The 21,911-nt window shown below is 50.5% G+C and overlaps 8 protein-coding genes across 8 annotated transcripts; 2 read left to right on the top strand and 6 right to left on the bottom strand.

Annotated features, from left to right (window-relative positions):
• Nucleotides 1-989: 989 nt before the first annotated feature.
• Nucleotides 990-3,102, bottom strand: COL26b_012079 (uncharacterized protein; the record flags this gene model as incomplete). Its single annotated transcript, XM_053184731.1, has 2 exons — nucleotides 990-3,008; nucleotides 3,079-3,102. 2 exons carry the CDS (start codon nucleotides 3,100-3,102, stop codon nucleotides 990-992), a joined length of 2,043 nt encoding a protein of 680 aa, XP_053031310.1.
• Nucleotides 3,103-3,640: 538 nt separating this feature from the next.
• Nucleotides 3,641-5,296, top strand: COL26b_012078 (uncharacterized protein; the record flags this gene model as incomplete). The annotated part of the gene is made up of 1 exon (XM_053184730.1): nucleotides 3,641-5,296. One exon carries the CDS (start codon nucleotides 3,641-3,643, stop codon nucleotides 5,294-5,296), a length of 1,656 nt encoding a protein of 551 aa, XP_053031309.1.
• Nucleotides 5,297-5,566: 270 nt separating this feature from the next.
• Nucleotides 5,567-6,584, bottom strand: COL26b_012077 (uncharacterized protein; the record flags this gene model as incomplete). Its single annotated transcript, XM_053184729.1, has 2 exons — nucleotides 5,567-5,596; nucleotides 5,721-6,584. 2 exons carry the CDS (start codon nucleotides 6,582-6,584, stop codon nucleotides 5,567-5,569), a joined length of 894 nt encoding a protein of 297 aa, XP_053031308.1.
• Nucleotides 6,585-9,157: 2,573 nt separating this feature from the next.
• Nucleotides 9,158-11,670, bottom strand: COL26b_012076 (uncharacterized protein; the record flags this gene model as incomplete). The annotated part of the gene is made up of 6 exons (XM_053184728.1): nucleotides 9,158-10,338; nucleotides 10,400-10,613; nucleotides 10,704-10,789; nucleotides 10,866-10,938; nucleotides 11,013-11,507; nucleotides 11,575-11,670. The coding sequence occupies 6 exons, from the start codon at nucleotides 11,668-11,670 to the stop codon at nucleotides 9,158-9,160; spliced, it is 2,145 nt and encodes a 714-aa protein (XP_053031307.1).
• A 1,257-nt stretch (nucleotides 11,671-12,927) lies between these two features.
• COL26b_012075 (uncharacterized protein) lies at nucleotides 12,928-13,565 on the bottom strand (the record flags this gene model as incomplete). The annotated part of the gene is made up of 3 exons (XM_053184727.1): nucleotides 12,928-13,173; nucleotides 13,228-13,321; nucleotides 13,477-13,565. 3 exons carry the CDS (start codon nucleotides 13,563-13,565, stop codon nucleotides 12,928-12,930), a joined length of 429 nt encoding a protein of 142 aa, XP_053031306.1.
• A 224-nt stretch (nucleotides 13,566-13,789) lies between these two features.
• Nucleotides 13,790-14,629, bottom strand: COL26b_012074 (uncharacterized protein; the record flags this gene model as incomplete). The annotated part of the gene is made up of 2 exons (XM_053184726.1): nucleotides 13,790-14,178; nucleotides 14,239-14,629. The coding sequence occupies 2 exons, from the start codon at nucleotides 14,627-14,629 to the stop codon at nucleotides 13,790-13,792; spliced, it is 780 nt and encodes a 259-aa protein (XP_053031305.1).
• A 2,454-nt stretch (nucleotides 14,630-17,083) lies between these two features.
• Nucleotides 17,084-18,834, top strand: COL26b_012073 (uncharacterized protein; the record flags this gene model as incomplete). The annotated part of the gene is made up of 2 exons (XM_053184725.1): nucleotides 17,084-17,637; nucleotides 17,694-18,834. The coding sequence occupies 2 exons, from the start codon at nucleotides 17,084-17,086 to the stop codon at nucleotides 18,832-18,834; spliced, it is 1,695 nt and encodes a 564-aa protein (XP_053031304.1).
• A 415-nt stretch (nucleotides 18,835-19,249) lies between these two features.
• COL26b_012072 (uncharacterized protein) lies at nucleotides 19,250-20,483 on the bottom strand (the record flags this gene model as incomplete). The annotated part of the gene is made up of 2 exons (XM_053184724.1): nucleotides 19,250-20,352; nucleotides 20,414-20,483. The coding sequence occupies 2 exons, from the start codon at nucleotides 20,481-20,483 to the stop codon at nucleotides 19,250-19,252; spliced, it is 1,173 nt and encodes a 390-aa protein (XP_053031303.1).
• Between the last annotated feature and the right edge of the window lie 1,428 nt (nucleotides 20,484-21,911).

The following is a 21,911-nucleotide window of genomic DNA, read 5'->3' as shown; positions in this document are numbered from 1 at the left end:
GTTCACACAGGGCACCGTAGGATCTATGTTCTCATGGTCGCCTCGTGGTGGGAGATCGATGTTCGAGCCCAACCTCTGCGTACGGCTGATCCATTAGTAGCTCTATCGCGCCCGCTAAGAACGGCTAGGCATAACGAAAGTAAAAGCACCTCGAGACTGGGCGTCGTCAGTCGTGACGAAAGTGGTCCAGAACGCAATAGATCGTCCTGATTCCTCATCGCAAGGTCATTGAAGTAAGAGGCTGACCGACTCGTCCGTCAACCAGAGGCAGATGGAAAGAATCTCGACTTTCTTCCATCACCACTCGGGTGGCAATGTTCCGGTGAAGCGGATTCCTCCTAGGCCGCCCTTGCATATCCCGTCTCGATGCAGGGCTTCGGCCGGGTTATCATATTGCTGCTGACACTGACAAGGGTATGGCGAGAACCACATTGCAGGATTGGGATGGCCAGGCCTGGAGGAGGCCTCGTAGAAGCAGACTGTTGGTCGCGACATTAACTGTGGAGTTGTATTTACCTGTGTGAGTCTGTTTACAGGATCAATGGCGAAGACCTTCCGCCTTCTATCGAAACCAAAAGACGGAAACTCTGGCTGAGATTGACCCGGGCTGTGTCTCTTTTCCTGCATTTCGCAGTGACTATACAGTCCAATACCATGGCAGCGGCCACAATGAGGCGTATGTGAGGCATATTATCTATCCTTGAGGCACAAGCAAGCCAATGTTGGTCAAAGGATTCTGCTATCGGATCCCACCTCCATGAGTATCCATTTGATCATGATCCATTTCTCATGACAGAGATTGGTGCGCTGGTGATTTTCCGTAGTGCATCAAATGCTAAGGGAACAATAATTGCCCGAGTTCGTCATCGACTGGCAAGATGTCGTGATCACATATTTCACCTCCAAGCACAGTGAAAGGACATTGACATGTTGAAACCTCATAGTTGTGATTATCATAAACCAGTTGCAAATTTGCATGGTACAACGGCCTATACAAACAGCATCTTCCCCGTAGATCTTCCATTCTGCCCTCGGGCAAGAAGGACAACCATCGACTTGGCTGGGTCCGGAACCCCTTTCTCCTCAGGTCGACCTTCCCATGCGCTGAGTCTACCGAGTTCCGCCTCCCATTCTCCCTTCGTAACATCTACCTCTTCAAAGTCGTCACCGTCAATTGAGATGCCCAACCAGTGTACCACTCCTTTCTCGACACCGCCTGAGATGCGTAGCTTCTTGCCATCCTTGGCATCAATCACAGCGGCGTGACTCACAGTCAACTCAGGCGGTGACATACCCATTTTCGTCTGTCCCTTGAGCAATTGGACAGCATCCGTTGTCAGCTCGGGCGTCCTCGGAGGCGCTTGTCGAAGTCGACCGGCTTTTTCAAAAGCATAGGCGTACCGAAACAGATTGCTGTCATCATATGCCTTGGACGCAAAGGTGAGGTTGACCGGCATGCCCGTATCAGACATCAATCCCATAGGTACGCTGACCGTCGGGATTCCCAACTGACGGATCGCGCAGTTGCCGTTCGAGTAAAGCACACCGTTGCGCCATGCGTCCACCGCCGAAGCCTCGTTGACGTCCGCATCCGCCTTCCCGACATCGCCGTTGCACGGCCAGACGACCGTATCGAGACCGCGTCCATCAAGCCAGTCCTCAAAGTCCGCCTTACGCCTGGCCTCGAGGCCTTGGAGGGCCTTTGCAAGACCGGGTATGTCATAAGTACCGACGCGACCGCTGGTAACATGTGCAACAACGTCGGTATGCCGGACAAGTGGGTCATCCGACGCGTACTTGTCGGGGATCGATCCCGGCGGGCGAGGAAATATGGTCGCCGAGTCCACTTGGGCAAGACTGACGGCAACGTTCTTGTCACCGTTGTCGGCGAGAAAATCGTCCCATGCGTAGGCCATCAGTTGACACATGTCGAATTCATTGTGGTGGGGAGGCGCAATGCCGTCGGCGGAGCCGTCTTGAGTGCTTTCTGACCCTTGATTCTCAAACTTCGTCACAACGGGGAAGTCTTCTTCTTCCACAGTGGCCCCGAGGTCTTCAAGAATCTTTCTGGCGTTGCGCCAAAGGTCAACAACGGATTGCTGAGTGTGAACCTTGCGTGCGGCTGGGTCTGAGTCGAGTCCGCCAATGTACATCTTTGGAACGCCAACTCGTTTTCCTTTGAGAGCCTTGTCGTCGGAGAGCTCCTGGTACGACTTGGGTCGGATGCTGTCGACATCTGGGAGCTGCACATATGGCTGCTCTCTCCAAAAGTCGCAGGACTTCTTGTCATCTTTGGCAACAATGACGTCCAGAACAGAGAACATGTCCTCAACCGTCCGCGTGTGAGGCACCACAGTGTCGCAGGAAGGAAACAACGGCCAGTTTCCCCGAATGGATATTATACCCCGTGACGGAGTGTACGCCACCAGGCCGTTATTCGAAGCAGGCGAGCGACCCGACGAGATCGTCTCCTCTCCCATGCCAAAGACACCGAAGCTTGCCGCAGTCGCTGTCGCGGAACCGTTGGAAGACCCCGAGGCAAATGCAGCTGTCAGATACTTGGCGTTGTAGGGCGACTCGGCACGACCATAGACGCCGCGCTGCATGCCTCCTGCGGCCATGGGCGGCATGTTCGTCCGGCCCAAAACTACCGCGCCGGCATCCTTGAGTCTCTTGACTGTGAACGCGTCCTCACTTGCAACCAAGTTCCTGAAAGCAGGCGAGCCAGCGGCTACCGTCATGCCCTGTTCCTTGTACGAATCCTTGATGGTGCATGGGATGCCGTCCAGAGGGCCGTTGACTTTGCCCCAGGCACGTCGCTGGTCTGAGGCCTGGGCGACCTCGAAGGCGTTTTCGTTGATGAGCGGGATTGCATTGAGAAGTGTGGAACGGCGGTCATATTTCGCGATACGGAGCAGATGCTTGGCCGTCAGCTCGACACTGTTGATGCGGCCTTGAGACAAGGCTGATTCAAGGTCGGCAATCGTGGCTTCCACAATTGAAAGCGTCTTTTGACGAGGTTAGCGGCCGTTGCCTGCGGTCACGCAACATGATGCCACGTTTCGATCTACCTCTTACCTGAGGGGTGCTAATGGAACCCATGGCTTCTGGATGTCGGCTTTTGAGATCGACGATGCAGTGCTTGAAACGCGTACGTGCGCGTTGAGACTTCGACTGCCCGCTCAAGATGGGCTTCGGGGTGCTATTTATGCTTCAAGAATGATTCAAGGCAATTAATGATTGCTACTGATGAACATCATTACCTCGTCTCGAAATATTGAGCTCTAAGGGCGAAGAAGGGCGAAGATGGTGGAAATTATCAACTATTGATTCAAAACAATCTTGCTGGTGATTCAACAGCTGTAGAATGTGCTGGTAGAGGTTCATACCTGCAATTTAGCAGCTGCTAATTGATGTTGTGATCTCAGTCAGTACCTTCTGCCCCCGGCCTTCCGTCCCGTGCGTGAGATAAGCTAGCAACTTTAGATTTGACAAACTTCGAACGAAGCCCAACTCTGGCTAACAGCAAGCAGGGGTTCAAGGTATATCATCAAAGGGAGATCCTCTGCCTCGTCTGCCAAACAAGGCTCATTTTTCCATCCATATTGTTTCGCCGCTCTATTTCTCATCATTCAACAGGATGCCAAATGCTATCGATTACGAGGATGTGCCAGGAACGGTTCGTCTTGTCGACGTAGCCGGGAATGCCTCCTCTGAACTACACGATGCATCCCACAACGACATCATCCTCGTACCTTGTCCTAGCTCGGATCCAGCCGACCCACTGAACTGGACGCATCGCCGCAAACTCCTCGCCGTCAGCGTGGCATATCTCTACGTCCTCGGCACCGGCATCGCGACTTCGCTCCAGTACTCCGTCCTTGCTGACATCACGAAAGACACCGGCATCTCCACCGCGAACTTAGTCCAAGGAACTGGTGTGATGTTCTTGTTCTTCGGGTGGGCTTGCTTGATATGGCAACCCATCAGTCTTACCTACGGGCGCCGTGGCGTGTACCTCATCACCATGCTCCTCGCCGTCCCCATGATGGAGTGGACTGCCTATTCAACATCAGCCGGAGAATGGTTTGCACACCGCGTCTTGATTGGCATCATCGTCTCGCCGATTGAGTCATTGTGTGAGGTTACGGTGTTTGACCTCTTCTTCGCCCACAACCGAGGGACGTATATGGGCCTATACGTCTTCATCTTGTTCGGTTCCAATTTCCTCGCCCCGCTCGTTGCTGGATGGTTCAATGACGCATACGGCTGGCGATGGACGATGCATTTCGGAAGCATCATTTGCACCGTGTGCTTTGTGATCATGTTCTTCTTCATGGAGGAGACGATCTACTTCCGAGGTCATGTCATTGACGGCCAGGAAACCGACAGCCATGGTCCAGGGAGTCACGGTTCAACGGACGCCAAACATGATGCAAGCTCAGAGAAGGAAACCCATGATCCAACAACGTCTTCTCAAACTTCTGCAACCCAGTCACTTTCTCCATCTCAAGATATAAACTCAGGATGGAGCAAGTATACACTCTTTAAAGCCCTCCCTGGACGGCCCAGCAATATCGATATGCTACGCATGGCCTACCGACCTATCATCATGATCTTCCGATTTCCGACCGTTGCATGGGCTGGGTTCCTCTATGGTATCAACTTGGCTTGGTATAACATTTTGAACGGGACCGCAAGTCCGGTTCTTACAGGCAAACCCTACAATTGGTCAGCGGCGCTGGTTGGATGTGTCTATGCGGGCCCCATCATCGGTGCAGCCGTGGCTTCGCTCTGGTCTGGAAACGCAGCGGACTGGATTGCTCTCCGGCTAGCCAGACGCAACAATGGCATCCGCGAGCCTGAGCATCGTCTATGGGTTTTGACCTTGTCCGGTGTGACCTCTGCAGCTGGCCTCATCACCTGGGGTCTCGGCGCCTATCACAACGTCCATTGGGTTTGGTTGATATTCGGTCTCGGCATGCTGACGTTTGGCGTTGTGACTGGCGGCTCGATCGCAGTGAGCTACAATGTTGACTGCTTCAAGGAAATTGCAGGAGAGACGACGGTGTCTATCATGCTCATCAGAAACACAATCGGGTTTGGCTTCAGCTACGCCATCACCCCTTGGTGGACCACGCAAGGGCTGCAGAACTGCTTCATCACTGCGGCCATGGTCTCTGTTGCGTGCACCTTCACGTTTGTGATCATGATTATCTATGGGAAGAGGATTCGCCGCTGGTCCATTCCCGCTTACCAGAAGTACATGGCAACGACAGTGGCTTCACATGAGTGAGGTGGAAGAAGTGAAGACCGGGAATGGAGTGTGTTTGGAATTCAGTACAGAGAAATTTGATTTGGAAGGTTTAAGGTTACAAACTTTACAATAAAGATTGGAGGAGAATACCGTCTAGAATACTGTTTCTATGTCCTTCTAATAAAGCTTGGGATAACGTCAAGCGCATGCCACCTGCGGTCATACCAGATTCCATTGTATTTGAAATGCCTTAACACTTGGTACTTAAGTTCTGACAATGCTTACGGCGCAGTCAGGAAGTGGCCTCTGCTAGTTCAAGCAGTCTTTCTGCAGCTTCAGCTGCAGAGGGAATGTCATGTTCCAGGTTCTTGACCAAATCCCCCAAGAAGGTGATCAGCCGTTTCGCTTCAGTGCGATACACCCCGTGTTCATATCTAGAAGCATTGCGAAGCATATGACCTACCCCGAGAAGCTGATGCACAATCTGGATGCTTGCAACTTTGAACATGATGAGCGGGGCTTTGATCACCTCTTCTAGAAAGCTATTGGCGAGAGTCATGACCTCTTGAGCGGGTGCTTGGCAGTAGAGGAGGGCCATGATGTTCACGAGCGTCTCCGTGCAAGTGATCTGGACTGACATGTACTTGCAGCGGTTACTCTGAAATTCTCCATCTGCCTCAGTCAGGCCCAGGAGTATGCGAGACTTATTGGCCTTGAGCTGGGCTAGGCTGTTGAGCAGAGTCGTCGGGGCGGGCTTATCGTAGAGGACGGCCAACACTGCCTTCCGGTTCTTGCACCCGTGCAGGCTGAAGATTGCGTATTCCAACAGCCGGAACAGGTCTGTGATGTAGTCCCAGCCGGCAGTCCAGGCCTGTGTTTCCGGGTCCATCGCTGGAGTGATGCGAGGATAGAGAACTGATACTTGCGATTCCGGCATCCTCACGACGTGTCCAAGAACACATGCCGAATGGACCTCAAGGCGATAGGCACACCAAAAGAGGCGCCTGCGATCGTCAACCTCGAAAGTGGTGATATCATCGGGCCAGCGGCTTTCATCGTGAAAGCCATGTTGCGCGACTGAGGCATGATAGAGACCCAAATACCGGTGGAGGTCGCTGTGATTGCCATGGCGCAGAGAGTAGACAGCCAAAAGGCCGAAGGACCGCAGATAGTCCAGGTTCTGCGACTGAGGGATATGAACTGGTATATTGGACACAGCCTCTGTGAAGTAGAGTTCGCTGTCGGGGATGGAGATGCCTTGAAGCAATGTGTCGTCAAAGACTGCGTTCATCGCCGCCATTTGGGAACTGACGGCGCACAGCGACATGAGTAATGCGTACGATGGCCCATCGGTGTCGCTGATGCCATTTTCCCAGCGCACTTCAAGATCCTTTTCAGAGAGGAACGGAAAGCTACCATGATTAGCACTCACATAACGGCCTGCAGACTGCAAGATAAAACTCACTAGCATTGATACATCGTATCGCGGTAGATTCGAATCAGTCGGCGAATGGCATAGAATGATTTGAATCCGCCAATGGGTCCTTCCCCACCGTGGTCCTGCATCGCAGGAGGCTTTGGGATAGCCGGCTTTCGTCCCCTTTTTCGGATAGGGCGGCTCATTGTGCATTCGATCTCATAGTCATTACAGTTGAGACAGCTCTCTCTTGCCTGTTTTCCCTGACCAAACCTTGCCAGTCCGGGACGGCATCTGAGGCCTCTTGAGTGGCAGAAATCGCAGGCTTGCGAGGCCCGTTGTCTCTTCTGAGTGTGGGACATTATGAGCAGCACGATAGAAGATCAATATCACAATGGGCAATGATACAGTGTTTGAGAAGAAAGATGAACATATTATCAACTGGAAAGAGTGAATCATCAGGGGTTACGAGTGTTTGTGGAAGTCTTCTCAAGCTATTTAGCCGCTGGTAATTGCGATAGCAGCAGTCGATAAGAACTGCCGATGGGCGAAGAAGGCCTTATCGCATTTACCAGCGGCTAAATTAGTTCTTGAAGAGCTGATAAGAGGCATCGTCTCCATTGAAGAGGACCGTGCACCATAAACTGTGATTTCTATCGCAAAAAGGGTCATGGGACGCCCAGACGGCACCGCGCTACGTGCCCGGCAAAGTGAGGTTTTGTATGCTTCGTGGCATGCGGCGAAAGCTTTTAAATATTCCTATCTGTCTTCGTTTCTAGTATCGTCATCGTCATCGTTATTCTTGTTTCTCTCTTTTTATTATCATCGACACGTGTCCTTGAACGAAGTAAAGACGCCAAACTGTGCATTTGTGGATGAAGGAAATACGGACAGTCACGCAGACGTCGGAAATTAGGTGGTCTCTAGATCTGAGCTTCGCTAATATCTTTCAACCTAGTTTGAATTAATAGGACGAAACATAATACGCGCTGGTACCCTTTGTGAAGGCGTTGGGTCAGAGGTGCTGGAATATAGATATTATTGGGATCCCAAGATGGTGCCTTGATTTTCATGCCCTAAAAGGCTCTGTCCCATCTTCCATTCGATTGGCCTGCTATTTTTTCAAGCAGGTGCCAAAATTGCCAGGACTGTAAAGCTCTCAAGTGGCTCGTGATATGACATGGCTGGCAATAAGATCCTGCACCGATTGGACTGGCCCATACGACAAATGGTCGCTTGCCAGTTGGCAATCGCAGTCTGGATCAGGGGCACAAACAAGATCGTGCTTATCAAGAGTTGTTAGATCTTGGCTGAGTTGTGTTCTCATCGAACGCTTACCTCCAAACAGATATCTCGGACCTTACCGCTATGGTCAAGAATATCATCATAGCTGGGAAAAGTTCTGTTTGCCTGTATTGCTTGAGCAGCGAACATGCCGAATTAAGTTCGATTATCGGGTCGTCCTTGACTGTCGACATTGGAGGCCCGCCCAGGTGTGCGATAGGGATTCCCAACAATCACAACAGCGTTGATGGCTTTTATTGTCTCGTGGTCCAATTTTCCGAGGGCTTCTAGAACCACTGTTGCTCCTTGGGAATATCCCAGCAGAGCGTACTTTTGATTGGGGCAGTCCTGTAGGCCACGGCGAATGGTATCGACCGTGTTCTGCACGCCGACGGAGACGTTCTGATCGAAGCTAGCGGGATAGATGATGGACTCGGTAGTGATCTCGGTGGTATTTGCGATCATGCGTTCTATGGCAATTTGAAATGACAGAGAGACACCTTGAGGCTCACCAGACCCTCGAGCATCGAGAATCTCTTGATGATGCCGTCAGCATCTTTAGAAGCTTGATTTGATTTACTCACTCACTATAAGGAGTGCAATTTTGAACTGGTTGGGTACTGCTGATATTGACGTGACGTATCGCGAGAAAGGTTGGATCACCGCAGCGACAAGAGCCCTGAGCGCGAGCCAAACTCGCAATGCTCAAGACGAAAGCGGCGATAAAAGTGAATAAAGTTGCTAAATGGAGCATTTTGAAATTGTCTGGGGCAACAAAATCAATTGTCAAAGATCTTTGCGGTCAAAGTCAACATTTATTTCCCCTTGTGCGATGTTAAATACTTTACACAACCACATCTTTACGGTATACGGCTGGGCATTTCCAAATCTACGGGTTCAAATTAGGATAGCCGGCGGGATACGCGTATACAGAGATATTTGGGGCTATACGAGGAAACAGTCCATATGCAAGCTTGCATAATTGTTGAAGGGTCAACTACTTTGTCCTTCGATTGTTCGTCTTTTCCGAGACATTGCCATTCATCACAGGAAATTGAATCCCGAGAAATTGTCGACTGATTGCACTGGATAGACACGTTACACAACAAGGACACGATGGGACGGCGGACTGAAACCCGAAAAAATGATCGACAAATGAAAACAAACTACTGAATCTAGCGTTCAGTTGAAACTATGATTCATGCTCTCCCGTTGGAGAGATTCCGGCGCTCTCTCAAATCTCCATGTTGCCAAGAGATGAAATCATAATAACCGTAGGAACCCTGGTTTCTCTTCTTCGTGAGTCCCAAGACTTGTCTCTTGGATGCCACCCTTGTGGATAACATGTCGCCGACGAAGTTGGTGACTTGCTTCGTGGCATACGCCGCACCTCTGACGGGGGCAGTGACTGCGGTGCCAACGGCCTTAGTGACGCGTCCGATGCCCGCAAAGGCGCGTCCGAAAAAGCCAGGCTGGGGCTTGTTGGCGTCCTTCTCAGACTTCGAGTTCGCGCTCTTAGCACGTCTTCTTTGCTCCATCTCAACTTCATCCTTCGTCGTCCTTATGTAGAGACGCTCCCACATGCCGATCTGCTCCTCGTGGAGGGTCATGTTACGCTTTGTGTTGACCCAAACCCACCTCTCTCCATCGTCAACCTTTCTGACCTCACCTCCATTAACCATCGGGTCCATTTCTTTCCAGACCCATCTCTCCCCATGCTCGTCTTTGCTCAATTCTCCTCCCGCAGGAAGTTTCTGCCAAACCCACTTTCCATGCTCATGGTTAGGCTGGCGCAGGGTTTCCCAGATCCAGCCTTCAGTGCGCTCGGGCTGGTAGAGGTCCTCCTCAAATGGCATCTGCTTCGGCACCACCATGGAGTCTTCGATAGGCATACCTCCGTGAATAGAGGACACATCGCCAGTTAGTGTCTTGTAGGTGAATCCGTAAGTCGGTCCAGGTCGTTTGGCCCACTCTGGTCGGTCTGTTGCCGCCCGACGGATTTCAAACCCATTCTCGATCGAGGTCAGTGCAGGACACGTCCATTCACTCTTGTCGGTCAGGTCGTTGCCCTTATATACGTAGCGAATGCGAACCGATGGATGGATGAGTTCATGAGTTTCCCCGAGCGCATCACCTTTCTGGGAAGTGTAGAGGCCTGGCGTACGGCTTCCCTTTTGGGTGTTATATCCCATGAAGGAGTTCAGGGGGGACTTCACTGCATCATACACCTTATCAGGCACACTCGTGAATCCCCCGGGACTGGTGATGATAGCCATGCCCCATTGCCGAGGCTCGTTCTTGAAGCCCACCGATCGGAAGACGCGAACCATCTCCTCGGGAACAAACTCCACGCCGATAGATGAGAGCTGATCCGCCATCCCTAAGATAGTTAGTTTTCAATTTGAACATTGGGACATATCAAAACTTGGAAGATGACTTACATGCAAGCGAGACCAGAGGGTTACGGTTATCCTCAGTGCCTCCACCGACATCGCTATGAGTTCCTGGAAACCACACCTGGCGAAGATGGGTTGTCTTGTTTCCCTCGGCCTTGCCCCATAAGGTGGGCTTGAAAGTGGTTCGCCACTCATCCAATGCAAGTGCATGGAATGCATAGTCGACCCTGTCGGAGATGTTGCGGCTAGCAAAGCGCAACTAGCATAATCAGTCAGCTTCTATGAAGGTGATGTCGCGTCGCTTTTGAGTCAAAAGACTTTGAAGCAAAGGCCAGACTACTTGACTCACCTCTCTGGGGTCACGTCCAGGCCGGACGATATCAAGACGCCACGGCATCTTGGGATAACCGAGGCTACCAACCGTGTCCCAGACGCCTGAAATTGGCAATGTTAATAGCCGAAGAAACTGCATGGGGAAATGGTTCTGCCTTCTGGACTGGACATTACTCACCCACGGCCTTGACTCTTACGACTTCGGGGACCCACTTGCCGTCCTCCCCTTGCACACAGTGAATCATTCTGAACTGTTTCTTCGTCAGTCGTGGTTCCAAGGTAGTTGGCAACCTCTTGCTCCACACGCAGCGGAAATAGCACTTACGCCTTTGAGGTAATCACGATACTTGTTCACCATCTTGCGCACCTTGCCTTCCACTGACCTCTCTGTCTGCCTATTGTGTTCGTACCCTATCATCTTAAGGCGGTCGAATCGATTCTTATTCTTCTCGTAATTGGACTTCTCGACGTCCTTGATGTCCTTTCCATCGAAGTACCCAAACCTGTCAACCCACTCTTCTTTCTCATGGTCAGCCTCATCCTTGGCCGCCATCTGCCGATGCAAGTCATTGGTCAGATTGAAGGCCTTCAGATGCTTCTTCTCGTCGTAAGCAGCGAACTTGGTCCAGTTGGGGAAGTCTTGGTAATCGTCGAAGATGACTCCGAAGTTGCTCAGGCCAAAGCTGTTGAGAAGCCCAATGGAACACACCATTCCAGAAACGGATCGAGCAGTAAAGGCCCCACGAGAGAATCCCACGATCACAATTTCGTCGCCCGGGCTGTAGTTCTCGCAAATGAAACGATAGCAATCCTTGATGTCCTACAGATTTATGAGTCAGTCTCTGGCACCTGTGCTTAGCGGAATCTCGTTTCGCAAGATCACTTACCGTCAGGACGCCAGTGCCAAAAGCTCCGCCAATGGTCCTAGCCGCAAGAGACTCTTCTGTGCCAACTCCGCGGTGATAGTAGACAACTTGCGGCATGCCGGTGCAGCACTTTTGCGCAATCGCGGTGGAGAGCCTGCTGACATTGGTTGTGTAGCCATTTGATCCATTCCTTCATACGTCCGGCACAGTCAGTGAGGTTGTTCTTTGTGGGAGGAGCCAAGACGGCCCTTGAAATACACCAGGGGTAGCTTACGAGTCGTTCCATGTACCATCACAGCACACGATCAATCGCTTCTTGTGGGTTCCCGACTTTGTGGGATTATGAGCGCACACGTGCTCGGTAATTGGGTAGTGACAAGACATAATGGAATGATTGCTTGGAGAGTCGACCTCGTAGAATAGAAGGCCACACAATTGACGGAAATCAGACTGTTAAGGGGGTTTGGAAGACGCCCTTTGACTGTTGTTATACGAGCCTAGGCGTCACATGTAATTCAGCAACATCAAAAGATCAGCGACCAATCTGAAGCTTTGTCTCAGACAATCGCATAAGTTCTATCGAGCAAGATGCACTAGTTCCCCGGATGATGCGGAGGAGAGAGATCAACTACCTATCCCCATATTTCGGTTGGAGAAATTTGACCACATTAGAAATTCCATGCCATAAAAGGTGTCTTTCCAAATGCGGACATATTCGTCAGGAATTCGGAATCTGATTCGGCACTTCATCCCGAGATGGCTAGTCGCTTCATGTCGAAAATGACCGAGTCGTATTCGGACCGCCCTGATTCTGAAGGAACATTCCATCCATTTGAACACGAGTGCTTGAATTGTACTTTTTGTCCTTGTCTGAAGCTTCGAAGACCGTTCGTAGAGTCTGATTGCTGGCTACGAGAGCAAGCTTCACCGTTGACATCACTATTGCATTCATAGTCCGTTTCCAAATGGACTTGTACTTCAAGCGCTGGAACGAACCTGCCGACTTTTTGACCGAAAGCATCTACGTCACTATCCGCGCTTGCCACCGGTCGCAAAAAACGTTGCCTGTTTAAGTCAAAGGTGTGATTCATAAAGCCGGGGCAGCTGAATGCTTCGTGCCGTTGCGGGAATCTCCATGTCTCAGCCGTAAACCAAACGATGTCTCGGACGGGTCAGATATCCCAACAAAAGGCCAAGACGGCATGCAATGATCTACAGAATCTCCTCGAATGACGATATATGAATTGCTGAGAGACAACTAAAATATGCCAAAAGGGATCGACGAGAGGCTTGCGTAGTATCGGGAGCTAAAACGCTTGCGACCGTGGAATCTTTCTGTTTAATACCTCTTTCTGACTCATGTTGTTTGCTAACTCAAAGGTCTTGGAACGTGCAAAGGATGGAGTCCTTCGTCCTTGCGGCTATTTCCTCGATTTCTGCCGCCGTGCTGGTATATGCGGGAGCAAGCAGAACATGGTCCCCCAGAGTTCCATCCTTTGTACCGTTACCTGGGTAGAGGCTGATACCGAACTCATTGAGGCCGTTCAGATGCACCTTATTAGCTATATCAAAGGACCGCGGGAATGGCTCCTTCGTCGCTTTATCGGACACAAATTCGATCTAGATCCATCTTAGCAGTCTTCATTTCAGGGAGTGGGAGACGTCATAACCTACCCCCCAAAAGAGGCCTCTTCCTCTGATGTTGCCCACATAAGGGTGTTCGTCAAGGTGTTCATGCAGGAGTTTCTCAAGGAGAGCCCCTTGATGTCTAACGTTTTCGATCAGATTGTCCTCTCGCACGATGCGTTGCACTTCTAAAGCAGCGGCGCATCCAACAGGGTGGCCTTGATAGGTGTGTCCATGGGAGAATGCGCTGTCGAATATGTGAGTCGATGGCTCTAACGCAAACGGGGCTACCCTTACCCAGTGCCGCTTGTGAGAGCATCGGCAACTCTGTGATTCATCAACAAACCTGCGACAGGGGCATATCCACCGCCCAGGCCCTTCGCCATGGTTTGGATATCAGGCGTAACGCCTTCATGCTGCCAGGCATGCAATGTTCCGCAACGACCCATGCCAGACATAACCTCTGTATCGACGTGAGTGAAAGCAAGAGCAATCAGAGAGACGATTACTCACCGTCAAAAATCAGAAGAGCACCGTATTTATCACAGACATTCTTCACGGCCTTGAAGTACCCGGGAACGGAAGGCACACAGCCAAGAGCCTTGATTAATTAGTTAGTCTTGCAGACCTTAACGAAAAGTATGCGGTGGAAGCTTACTGCACCGACGACTGGTTCAGCGACGAAAGCGCAAACAGTCTCGGGACCCATCTCCTGAAACTTGCGGTCCAACTCATCAGCTAGCTGCTCGACGTATTGCTCGACTGTCTGGCCCTCAGTCATGCCGCGATACGCATTGCATGGCGATACTCGGCCGATATTAGGTAGAAGCATGTCTGTGAAGAGACTTCTACGTGCAACATGGCCGCCCATAGACAGTGAGCCGAGGGTTGTGCCATGGTATGAGTTTTCTCGAGCGATAAACTTGACTCTTTGCGGTTGGCCAATTTCAACGAAGTATTGACGCGCCATCTTCATCGCCGCATCCATTGCCTCCGAGCCTATGATATCACAGTCAGAGACGCTGGAACATACTTTGATTAAAAGTGCATGCGTCTTACCGGAGCACATAATATATGCCTTTGACATGAGACCATCGGTTCCTCGAATCAGTTCATCTGCCAATTCTTCCCCAATCGGGTGCCCAAAGAACATCGAGTTGCAGTACGCGAACTTGTCCAACTGCGCAATCATCGCCTTCTTAACGCGCTCATTGTTGGATCCAATGCAAGCCACCGCAGCCCCGCAGGTCGTGTCCAAAATGGTCTGGCCATTGGAGAAGGTTAGATACTTTCCGTTCGCTGAGACTACTTGTGGCGGCGCGGCTTTCAAGCTGCGATGGAGAACAGCACTCTTGTTTGAGGGCATCATCTTCGCGATCGCTGGCTGGAGCTCTGCATCGATTGCTGCTGTCGCATTGACCGCAGCCCCCGCAGATGAAGTGGTCGACATCCTTGCCAATTGAGCTCGATAGAGTCTCGCGGCCAAGGGCGATGCTTTGCCTCGCAGTGACATCGTGAATATGCTTTCGGAGGTCCTGTGAAATGGGATTGATAATGTTCTGAGTGGCCAAGACGTCACGTTCGTGAGATTGATGGAAGAGTGTAAGATCTGAGGCCGCAAAGGTCTGAATCCTAGAGTCCGAGGCCCTTATCACGGTCAAAGCTACAACAATGCCGGCCGCTTCTTATCGGGTTAATTTACCTCTCAACGGTTCTCATTGCTACTTGCTGATCACTGACCTCCGATTCGATAAGCACGTCGGTGGCTTATCTGCAGGGCGTATCTGGCGTGTCCCACTGCGGAGTTGATTGGCGGGGTCATCGGTCTTCTTCCACGTGGGCGAACATCCGTTCTTCGGCGTGGCAGCACATCAGGACTTTGCTGCTGATATTCCAAATTATTCAAGTTCTCTTTATTCTTCATATGAACACTTCAATCGTGAATTTGTTCCTGTTTTGTCTCATTCGAATGTTGTGTAAGTATTGCAAGCGCAATTGGGCCCCAAAAAGAGTATCTACTGTAGTTTACGTTAGTTAGAGCAACTAACTTCATTTCTTATGTGTTTCCTATTGTCGTCCCCGCCATGGCTAGCATCACTGCTACCATCTGCTATCATGGTCTCCAGTTTCTGGTATTATTATATAATCATCATTTTTAGGAAGAGGTTTGTTAGTCGGACAGTGTCCCCGACGGTTCGTGATTAAAGAAAGAGCGATAGAAGTAGTAATAAGGATAACGATAACGATGACGACGACGACGACGGCGATAAGAATATATACTAATAACGAAGAAAGTGAGAATATGAAATATAGTCGCTTTAGAGATAGGCTACGGATTACTTGCGTGTGTGTGTGTGTGTGTGTGTGTGTGTGTGGACACTGCCCGGCTAGTAAAACTCGTTAGGAAAATGGAGTTGAAACGTACTCTCTCGAACTAGAACAGAACACCAACTACTTTGCGTGAATCATGGAAATGCTGAACCTATCTTGAAAATCACTAGTATCCCTTCACAAATCCTTGCTTTCTCCACGTTTCTCACGCTCGCACTGACTGGTTGATTGTTGGCTGCAACATTCTCAGCTAGCTGCGACACGGGACGGAACGTCTAAATGCGGCCTGATATGCCATCCCGGAAGTAGATGGGTAATGTTGGGTGAAGGACTGCAGAACAGCCACCATAATCAATGAGTTCGAGAGAAGGAACCCGGGCGTTGGGCAGGCTGCACCCCAGAGTATCGACGTTCTTCTGAGGCATCATCCCGGACCCAGCGCAAAGGATCCAGATCCCAAATGTGCATGTAGTTGGTGCCAACGACGGGCACGCCCGACAGGGGCTAGTTCTAGCACCTCTTTGCGACTCGCGTGTCTTCCAGACCATCGTGTACGAGGATCGTCATGAATGTCTTAGAAAAGATGAGACGCTTCAACGGGTCGCTGATTGCATGCAAACGGCAGTCGCCCGGAGCATTTACCTCCAGTTGGCAGTGATTCGTTTCACTTGGGAATTGGTCGAAACCGAAGGGGGTAATTCATGCTTCTATTATCTTTTCTAGCCGTCGTGAAGTTAATCTCTTTTATGCTACCAATAAAAGTCCACAAATGCATGTCCGCATATCTTTCTTGAGGCGTGTGAACCTCACACTACTAGTTCCTTTACATATTAGTTCTTAATTCTCAAATCACTAGGTTCTGTTCATTTGAGGTAAAACACCAACAATGCGATTAGTACACCAGGCATCTTTTCTCTAATAGACCAGCACTGCTTTCTATCATCTGAGCGATGCTGCTGTGCCCTACAACAGCAGCCTGTGTGTGCCCTTCACTAGGCTTAGAAGTGCTGCCACTTCTCCCTAGTTTGACGTGCATGTTTCGTGGGGGTAATGCGTGGCGGCAAATAGGATCAATAGGAAGCAGGGGAGTTGTTTTCGTAATTCGTGAAGAACCGGGTGTGCGCAACCGAAATGGGCTCATATTGAATCACTTTTGATTGTTTGCTTGCGGCACAGTCAGGAGTTCTTCCCGTTGGCCTCGCTACGAAAACACGTCGACGCGAAGCTGGGGCTGCAATCCTGCCCCCATGGCCGGAAGAGCCACGTCGATCCTTTCTTCCGCAGCCTGCTGTCATTGATGGAGTGTTGGTGCAGGATTTCGGCTCGCCAACCTCTAGGCGCTACGAAAGGTTTTGTCCGAAAATGTTCAGCCAGCAGCCCTATCACACAATGTGGCTCGCATCTCTCATCGATGAGTACAGGGCCACATGACCCTTTTCTCCCTAGTACGCTCTTATCATTACTCTGGTATTCCCAAGTGAACTACGTCGGGCCCCTCAGCCCAAAGCGCGTTCAAAATTCCATCATTACTCTGGATCTACAATCAAAATCAAGAACACGCCCGAACCTCCCAATGGCACAATTCACAGACCCTCAGACTTCACCTGTCATGCCTCATGGACCTCTACAGTCCCTTACGGCTCCTCAAACTTCAACCGATCAGCAAGACATCGAGAACGATCATGCCGACCCAGCAACACCTTGGAAGACTCAAGGCTGGCGCTTTTGGGCCGTCTTTCAAGGACTCTGTCTGGCTATGCTGTTGACAGGCTTGGATGCATCCATCCTCGCCACGTCGTTGCCAACCATTGTCTCTGACCTCCACGGCGGCGCACTCTACATCTGGACCATGAACGGATACTTCCTCACTACCGCCGTTGTTCAACCGTTGATGGGACAAGCCGCTGACATTTTCGGCAGGAGAATTCCTATGCTCGTGGCTCTGTCATTGTTCACACTCGGGAGCGGACTTTGCGGCGGATCAACTTCTTTACCTATGCTTATTGCCGCGCGCCTCATTCAGGGCTTTGGGGGAGGAGGCCTGTTTGTCATGACGAACACCATCATCGCCGACCTTACCCCTTTGCGCGACCGCATGAAATATGTGTCTCTGGTCATGATTTTCTTGTATTCATGTTCCCGTCTTCTTGTCTATGTTAGGACTATTACTAATTCGTTCATAGCACCCTAGGCTCTTTTCTGGGTCCCATCATCGGCGGTGCTATCGTCGACAACACGACTTGGCGTTGGGTCTTCTACATAAACTTGCCCATTTGCGCGGTCGCCCTCCTCCTTGTCTTCCTCTTCTCACGCGTCAATCACAAACGAGAGGGCACGATTGCCCAACAACTTGGACGGGTGGACTACTCTGGCAACTTCATTCTCGTATGCGCTGTCGTCTCTATTCTCATCCCGTTGACATGGGGAGGCACTACCTACAGCTGGAAATCATATCATATTCTTTTGCCCCTTCTGGTTGGCTTTACTGGGCTTGTATTGTTTGGTGTACACCAGGGAAAGTTCGCCCGTGAGCCTACCATGCCTCTTCGGGTCTACAGCAACGTGTCTTGTGCTTTGGGCTACGGTATTACCTTCCTGCACGGCATCATCCTCAGCTGGCTCAGCTTCTTTCTTCCAGTATACTTCCAAATTCTACTCGAGTCCACCCCCCTTCAGTCTGGAGTCAAACTTCTCGCCGTTGTCATTCCTCTTGCCCCCGCTGGTATGGCCGGTGGCATCGCTATAGCCGTCACCGGTCATTACAAGATGGTCATCGTTGCCGGCTTTGTCCTCCTGTCAATAGCGGTCGGCTGCATGACCACACTGGATGCCAACTCCTCCACCGCCATTTGGATCGTATTTCAAGTTCTCGCCGGACTGGGCGGCGGCCTCTCCCTGACTGCTACCCTGCCCGCTGTCCAGGCACCAGTGCCTGAATCAGACGTGGCCATCGCCACCGCCGCGTGGGCCTTCGCGCGGTCTTTCGGGGCTATCTGGGGTGCCGCCATCCCTTCCACCGTCTTCAACTCTCGCTTTGACGAGCTTCTCCATCTCATCCCTGAGCCGTCAGTGCGTGACCTTCTCGCCCACGGTGGCGCATACGAGCATGCCATCCGCTTGTTCATCAAGCAGTTTGACGCTCAGCCAGTACTCAAGGAACAGATCATCCATGTGTATACTGAGGCGCTCAAAAGAGTTTGGATCGGGTTAATTCCGTTTGCTGTTGTTCCCATTGGTCTGGCTCTCTGCATAAGGGAGGTTGAGTTGAGACAAGAGCTCAAAATCGACTTCGGACTGAAGGAAACATCGCAAACCCAAGGTTGAGTGATTCCTTTCGTAAGAAAAGCTTGGATTTTACCAGCTGCAACCCTGACTGCCTTAGGTCCCTTCCCAATTTGGCGACTAAAGCTTAGGTACCTACAAACAACCTATATATAGTAAACTCCCACTCTCCGTACTAAACTCCAACCTCTTCCTCTCTAGAATAATACCAGAAAGCGGCATGCTGGTATCTAGCATGAGCATTCAGTGCGAACAATCAAAGCAATCTTGAAAACGTACCTTAGGTATCGGTTCATAATATGCTGATGACCGCTTCCGCCCAGGAATTGGGTCATTGATTAAATAACCGGGTTCGACGCTACTACCACGTTCCCGGAAGAGTTGCCAACCATGCCAGGGTGAAATACAAATACAGGCAACGGGTGCTGTGACTACTCGGCTGTTGCGTGACAATAGTCTATGTCAAAAGCAGAGGCTCTTCAGATGCGTCCACGATCTGCGTCCAATCGACCCGAATTCCGTACTCAGATTTGCGCTTCTGCCAGAGATCTTCGAGCATGTCCAGAGACAACGCGATGTTCTGGAATCGTCGCTTCTTCAAAGTCATCTGCAGTCGACTGCGGACTGCCTCCATGTGCTCCTCCTCAGTTGCCTCGCCGCCCGCAAGGAACAGCGGAAAGAGGATGGCCGATTCGGCATGGCTGCCGACTGGGATGTCGGAGACGTGCCTTAGAATATTTGAGATTTGTGTGCGAAGTTTTGTCGGCAGAATATCCCAGCCACTGACCGCCTTTAGCCAATCGTCTTCTGCAGATGAGGCCTCGTCTTCCATACGAGTGCGCACGAGGCGGTAAAGGAAGATCAAAACCGCGCTTCGAAAGGCGTTGGCCAGCGCTACTAGCTCTGGCGCAGCATCAGGGCGGCAGCGCCAGTCTTGCAACTCTTGTTCAACCTCGGCGCATGTGCTGTGAAACTGCATCATCCTTCTGGCGGTCTCTTCGGCAGGTAAGTCCAGGTCCAGTTTGGTTTCTTCATCGAGAAAACAGAGAGTTGAGACATAGCGCAAAAGCTCTGTTGCGACACCCAAGTAGGTATCAACGACGTCGGTGATGCCGTCCAAGTAACTGCAGTCCAGAAGAGGCCGCCTCCGGAGTGTAACGCTACCAACAATATCGTGATACGCGAAGTTGCGAAGGATCCACTGGCCCTCCGAACTCTTTTTGAAAACATCTGGTCCACGCAGTGTAACTCCTGAGCTGGTGTCCACACTAGCAGACTCGATGATGTGCTTTGCTCCATTGAGGTGGGTGTACCATCCGCGGTTGCTCCCCGCGCAAACCTCGCCAATCACGAAGGCTAGGCAAGTCGCTGCTTTGGTCTCATACCAAGTAATGTCATTCTGTGGTGTGCTCAGAGCCGTGGCGAGATTGGTCATTGCCGTTGAGTGAGCCTCAATTGCCGAAAGCTTGTACGATTGGTCACTCAAAGCTAGGTGCCCTGAGGCAAATGAGACAAGTGCGTCGTAAAGGACAGACGACTCCATAGCCATGGGCAAGAACGCTGTAGCAGTCATGATCGTCAGGCCCTGTGTGCTGCGATGTATGATTAACTTGTGACTCACCTGATAGAAATGAGTTGAACTGCTCATTGACAGTCAGGTAATGACTGAGAATTTCGATGTAGTATCGCATGACCTGCCTCTTTTGTGGTGGCTCGCATGGCTCGATAATCGATACTTGCGGGCAGAGTGGGAAACACCGCAAACGCTGTGGTGAGTTGTCATCGGCGTCCGGAACCCCACGGGACGGTTTGGTTGACTGCTGTTTGCGATCAACCCAGCTGGGAGGCACGACATCGCGAGTCGTGCTTCGAACACACTTCAAATTCAAACGCGCGCATGCGCCACAGACTGGAAACGTGTTTTCGGTACACTTTTTGCGCCTACGTCCTCCGAGATTGTAAGAAACACGCACTGATGAAGGGGCTGCCGAAAAGATAAGGGTGCTCGGTGAACTCACCGATATCGGCAGGTCAAACAACCAGTCTTGTCGTGCTTAGACCCTTTCCTCCGGCGCGGATCAGTTTGAGAAACAGAGGCCATATTCGTCTTCGCTTAATTGAGCAAAAGGAAGGTCACGGCGAGTGGTGAAAGAAGATGTGCGGCGGCGTGTTGGGCGTAACAGGCGTGACGTAGGGATCTTTGGTGTTGAGAGGGAAAAAGAGGACCCCGATGGAAACCCAAGCACAGCGAGTGGATTAGAGACAGGAATAAGCGGAACTTTTCAGTCAGACTTTATTAGGACACTTTCCTAATTAAGTTTAGTGATTTGTTATCGGTCAATGTGTTCTTCCCCGCGTTGGCGTTGACAAGGACCGTCATCGGCACTGACTCCGCACGCCTTTCTTGTCATTTTAACTGCTCTTATCTAATTCGCTCGTTGAATTGACGCGATCAAGTGGGGAAGGCGTACCCGGGGGTCCAAGCGGCGCAGGCTAACGCTAGACCCCCTACTCACATAGGGGGCAAAAAAACAGGGTTTCTACGCAAAAAGGGGGTTTCTACCTGTATTACTAAAAATAGCATTTTTTAGTATTAACTTACTAAATTAATAACTTTTTATAATATAATTTTTAGCTTTAACTATATTATATAGTAATAAAAGTAGTATTATTATATTGATTTTAAGTAGGGCTATCTAGCTATATATATAATATTTATATATCTAGTATGAATATTGATAAGCTATAGATAATAACTAAATTATTACTTTCTATATTATTAATAATATATTTCTATTTTTTTACTATTAATATTAATAGAAGTATTATTAGAAAGTTACTCTCTTGTTACGACCCGTTATGCAGGATAACAGTTAACCGACCCACTTGGGCATCGAGCGGCTAGGACAGGACATTTGTATTGCAGGATCACGGGAACAACAGGGACTCGCTCGGAAACGGAAGAACTATGGTGCAAATCACGTGACGATAAGATAACGATCATATTGGATCAATATGATCCAACACGACTTGGGGGCCGAATGATCATTCTGGATCAGAATGATCCGGATCGACCCAAGGTACAAAGGAACATGTTCAGAGTTAGACTTGTATATAGT

The sequence above is a fragment of the Colletotrichum chrysophilum genome (genome assembly GCF_026319265.1).
Source record: "Colletotrichum chrysophilum strain AFK26 chromosome Unknown scaffold_162, whole genome shotgun sequence".
In the NCBI taxonomy this organism is placed as follows: Eukaryota; Fungi; Ascomycota; class Sordariomycetes; order Glomerellales; family Glomerellaceae; genus Colletotrichum; species Colletotrichum chrysophilum.
Note: the sequence above shows the minus strand (reverse complement) of the source record. Positions and strands in the feature narration are given on the sequence as shown.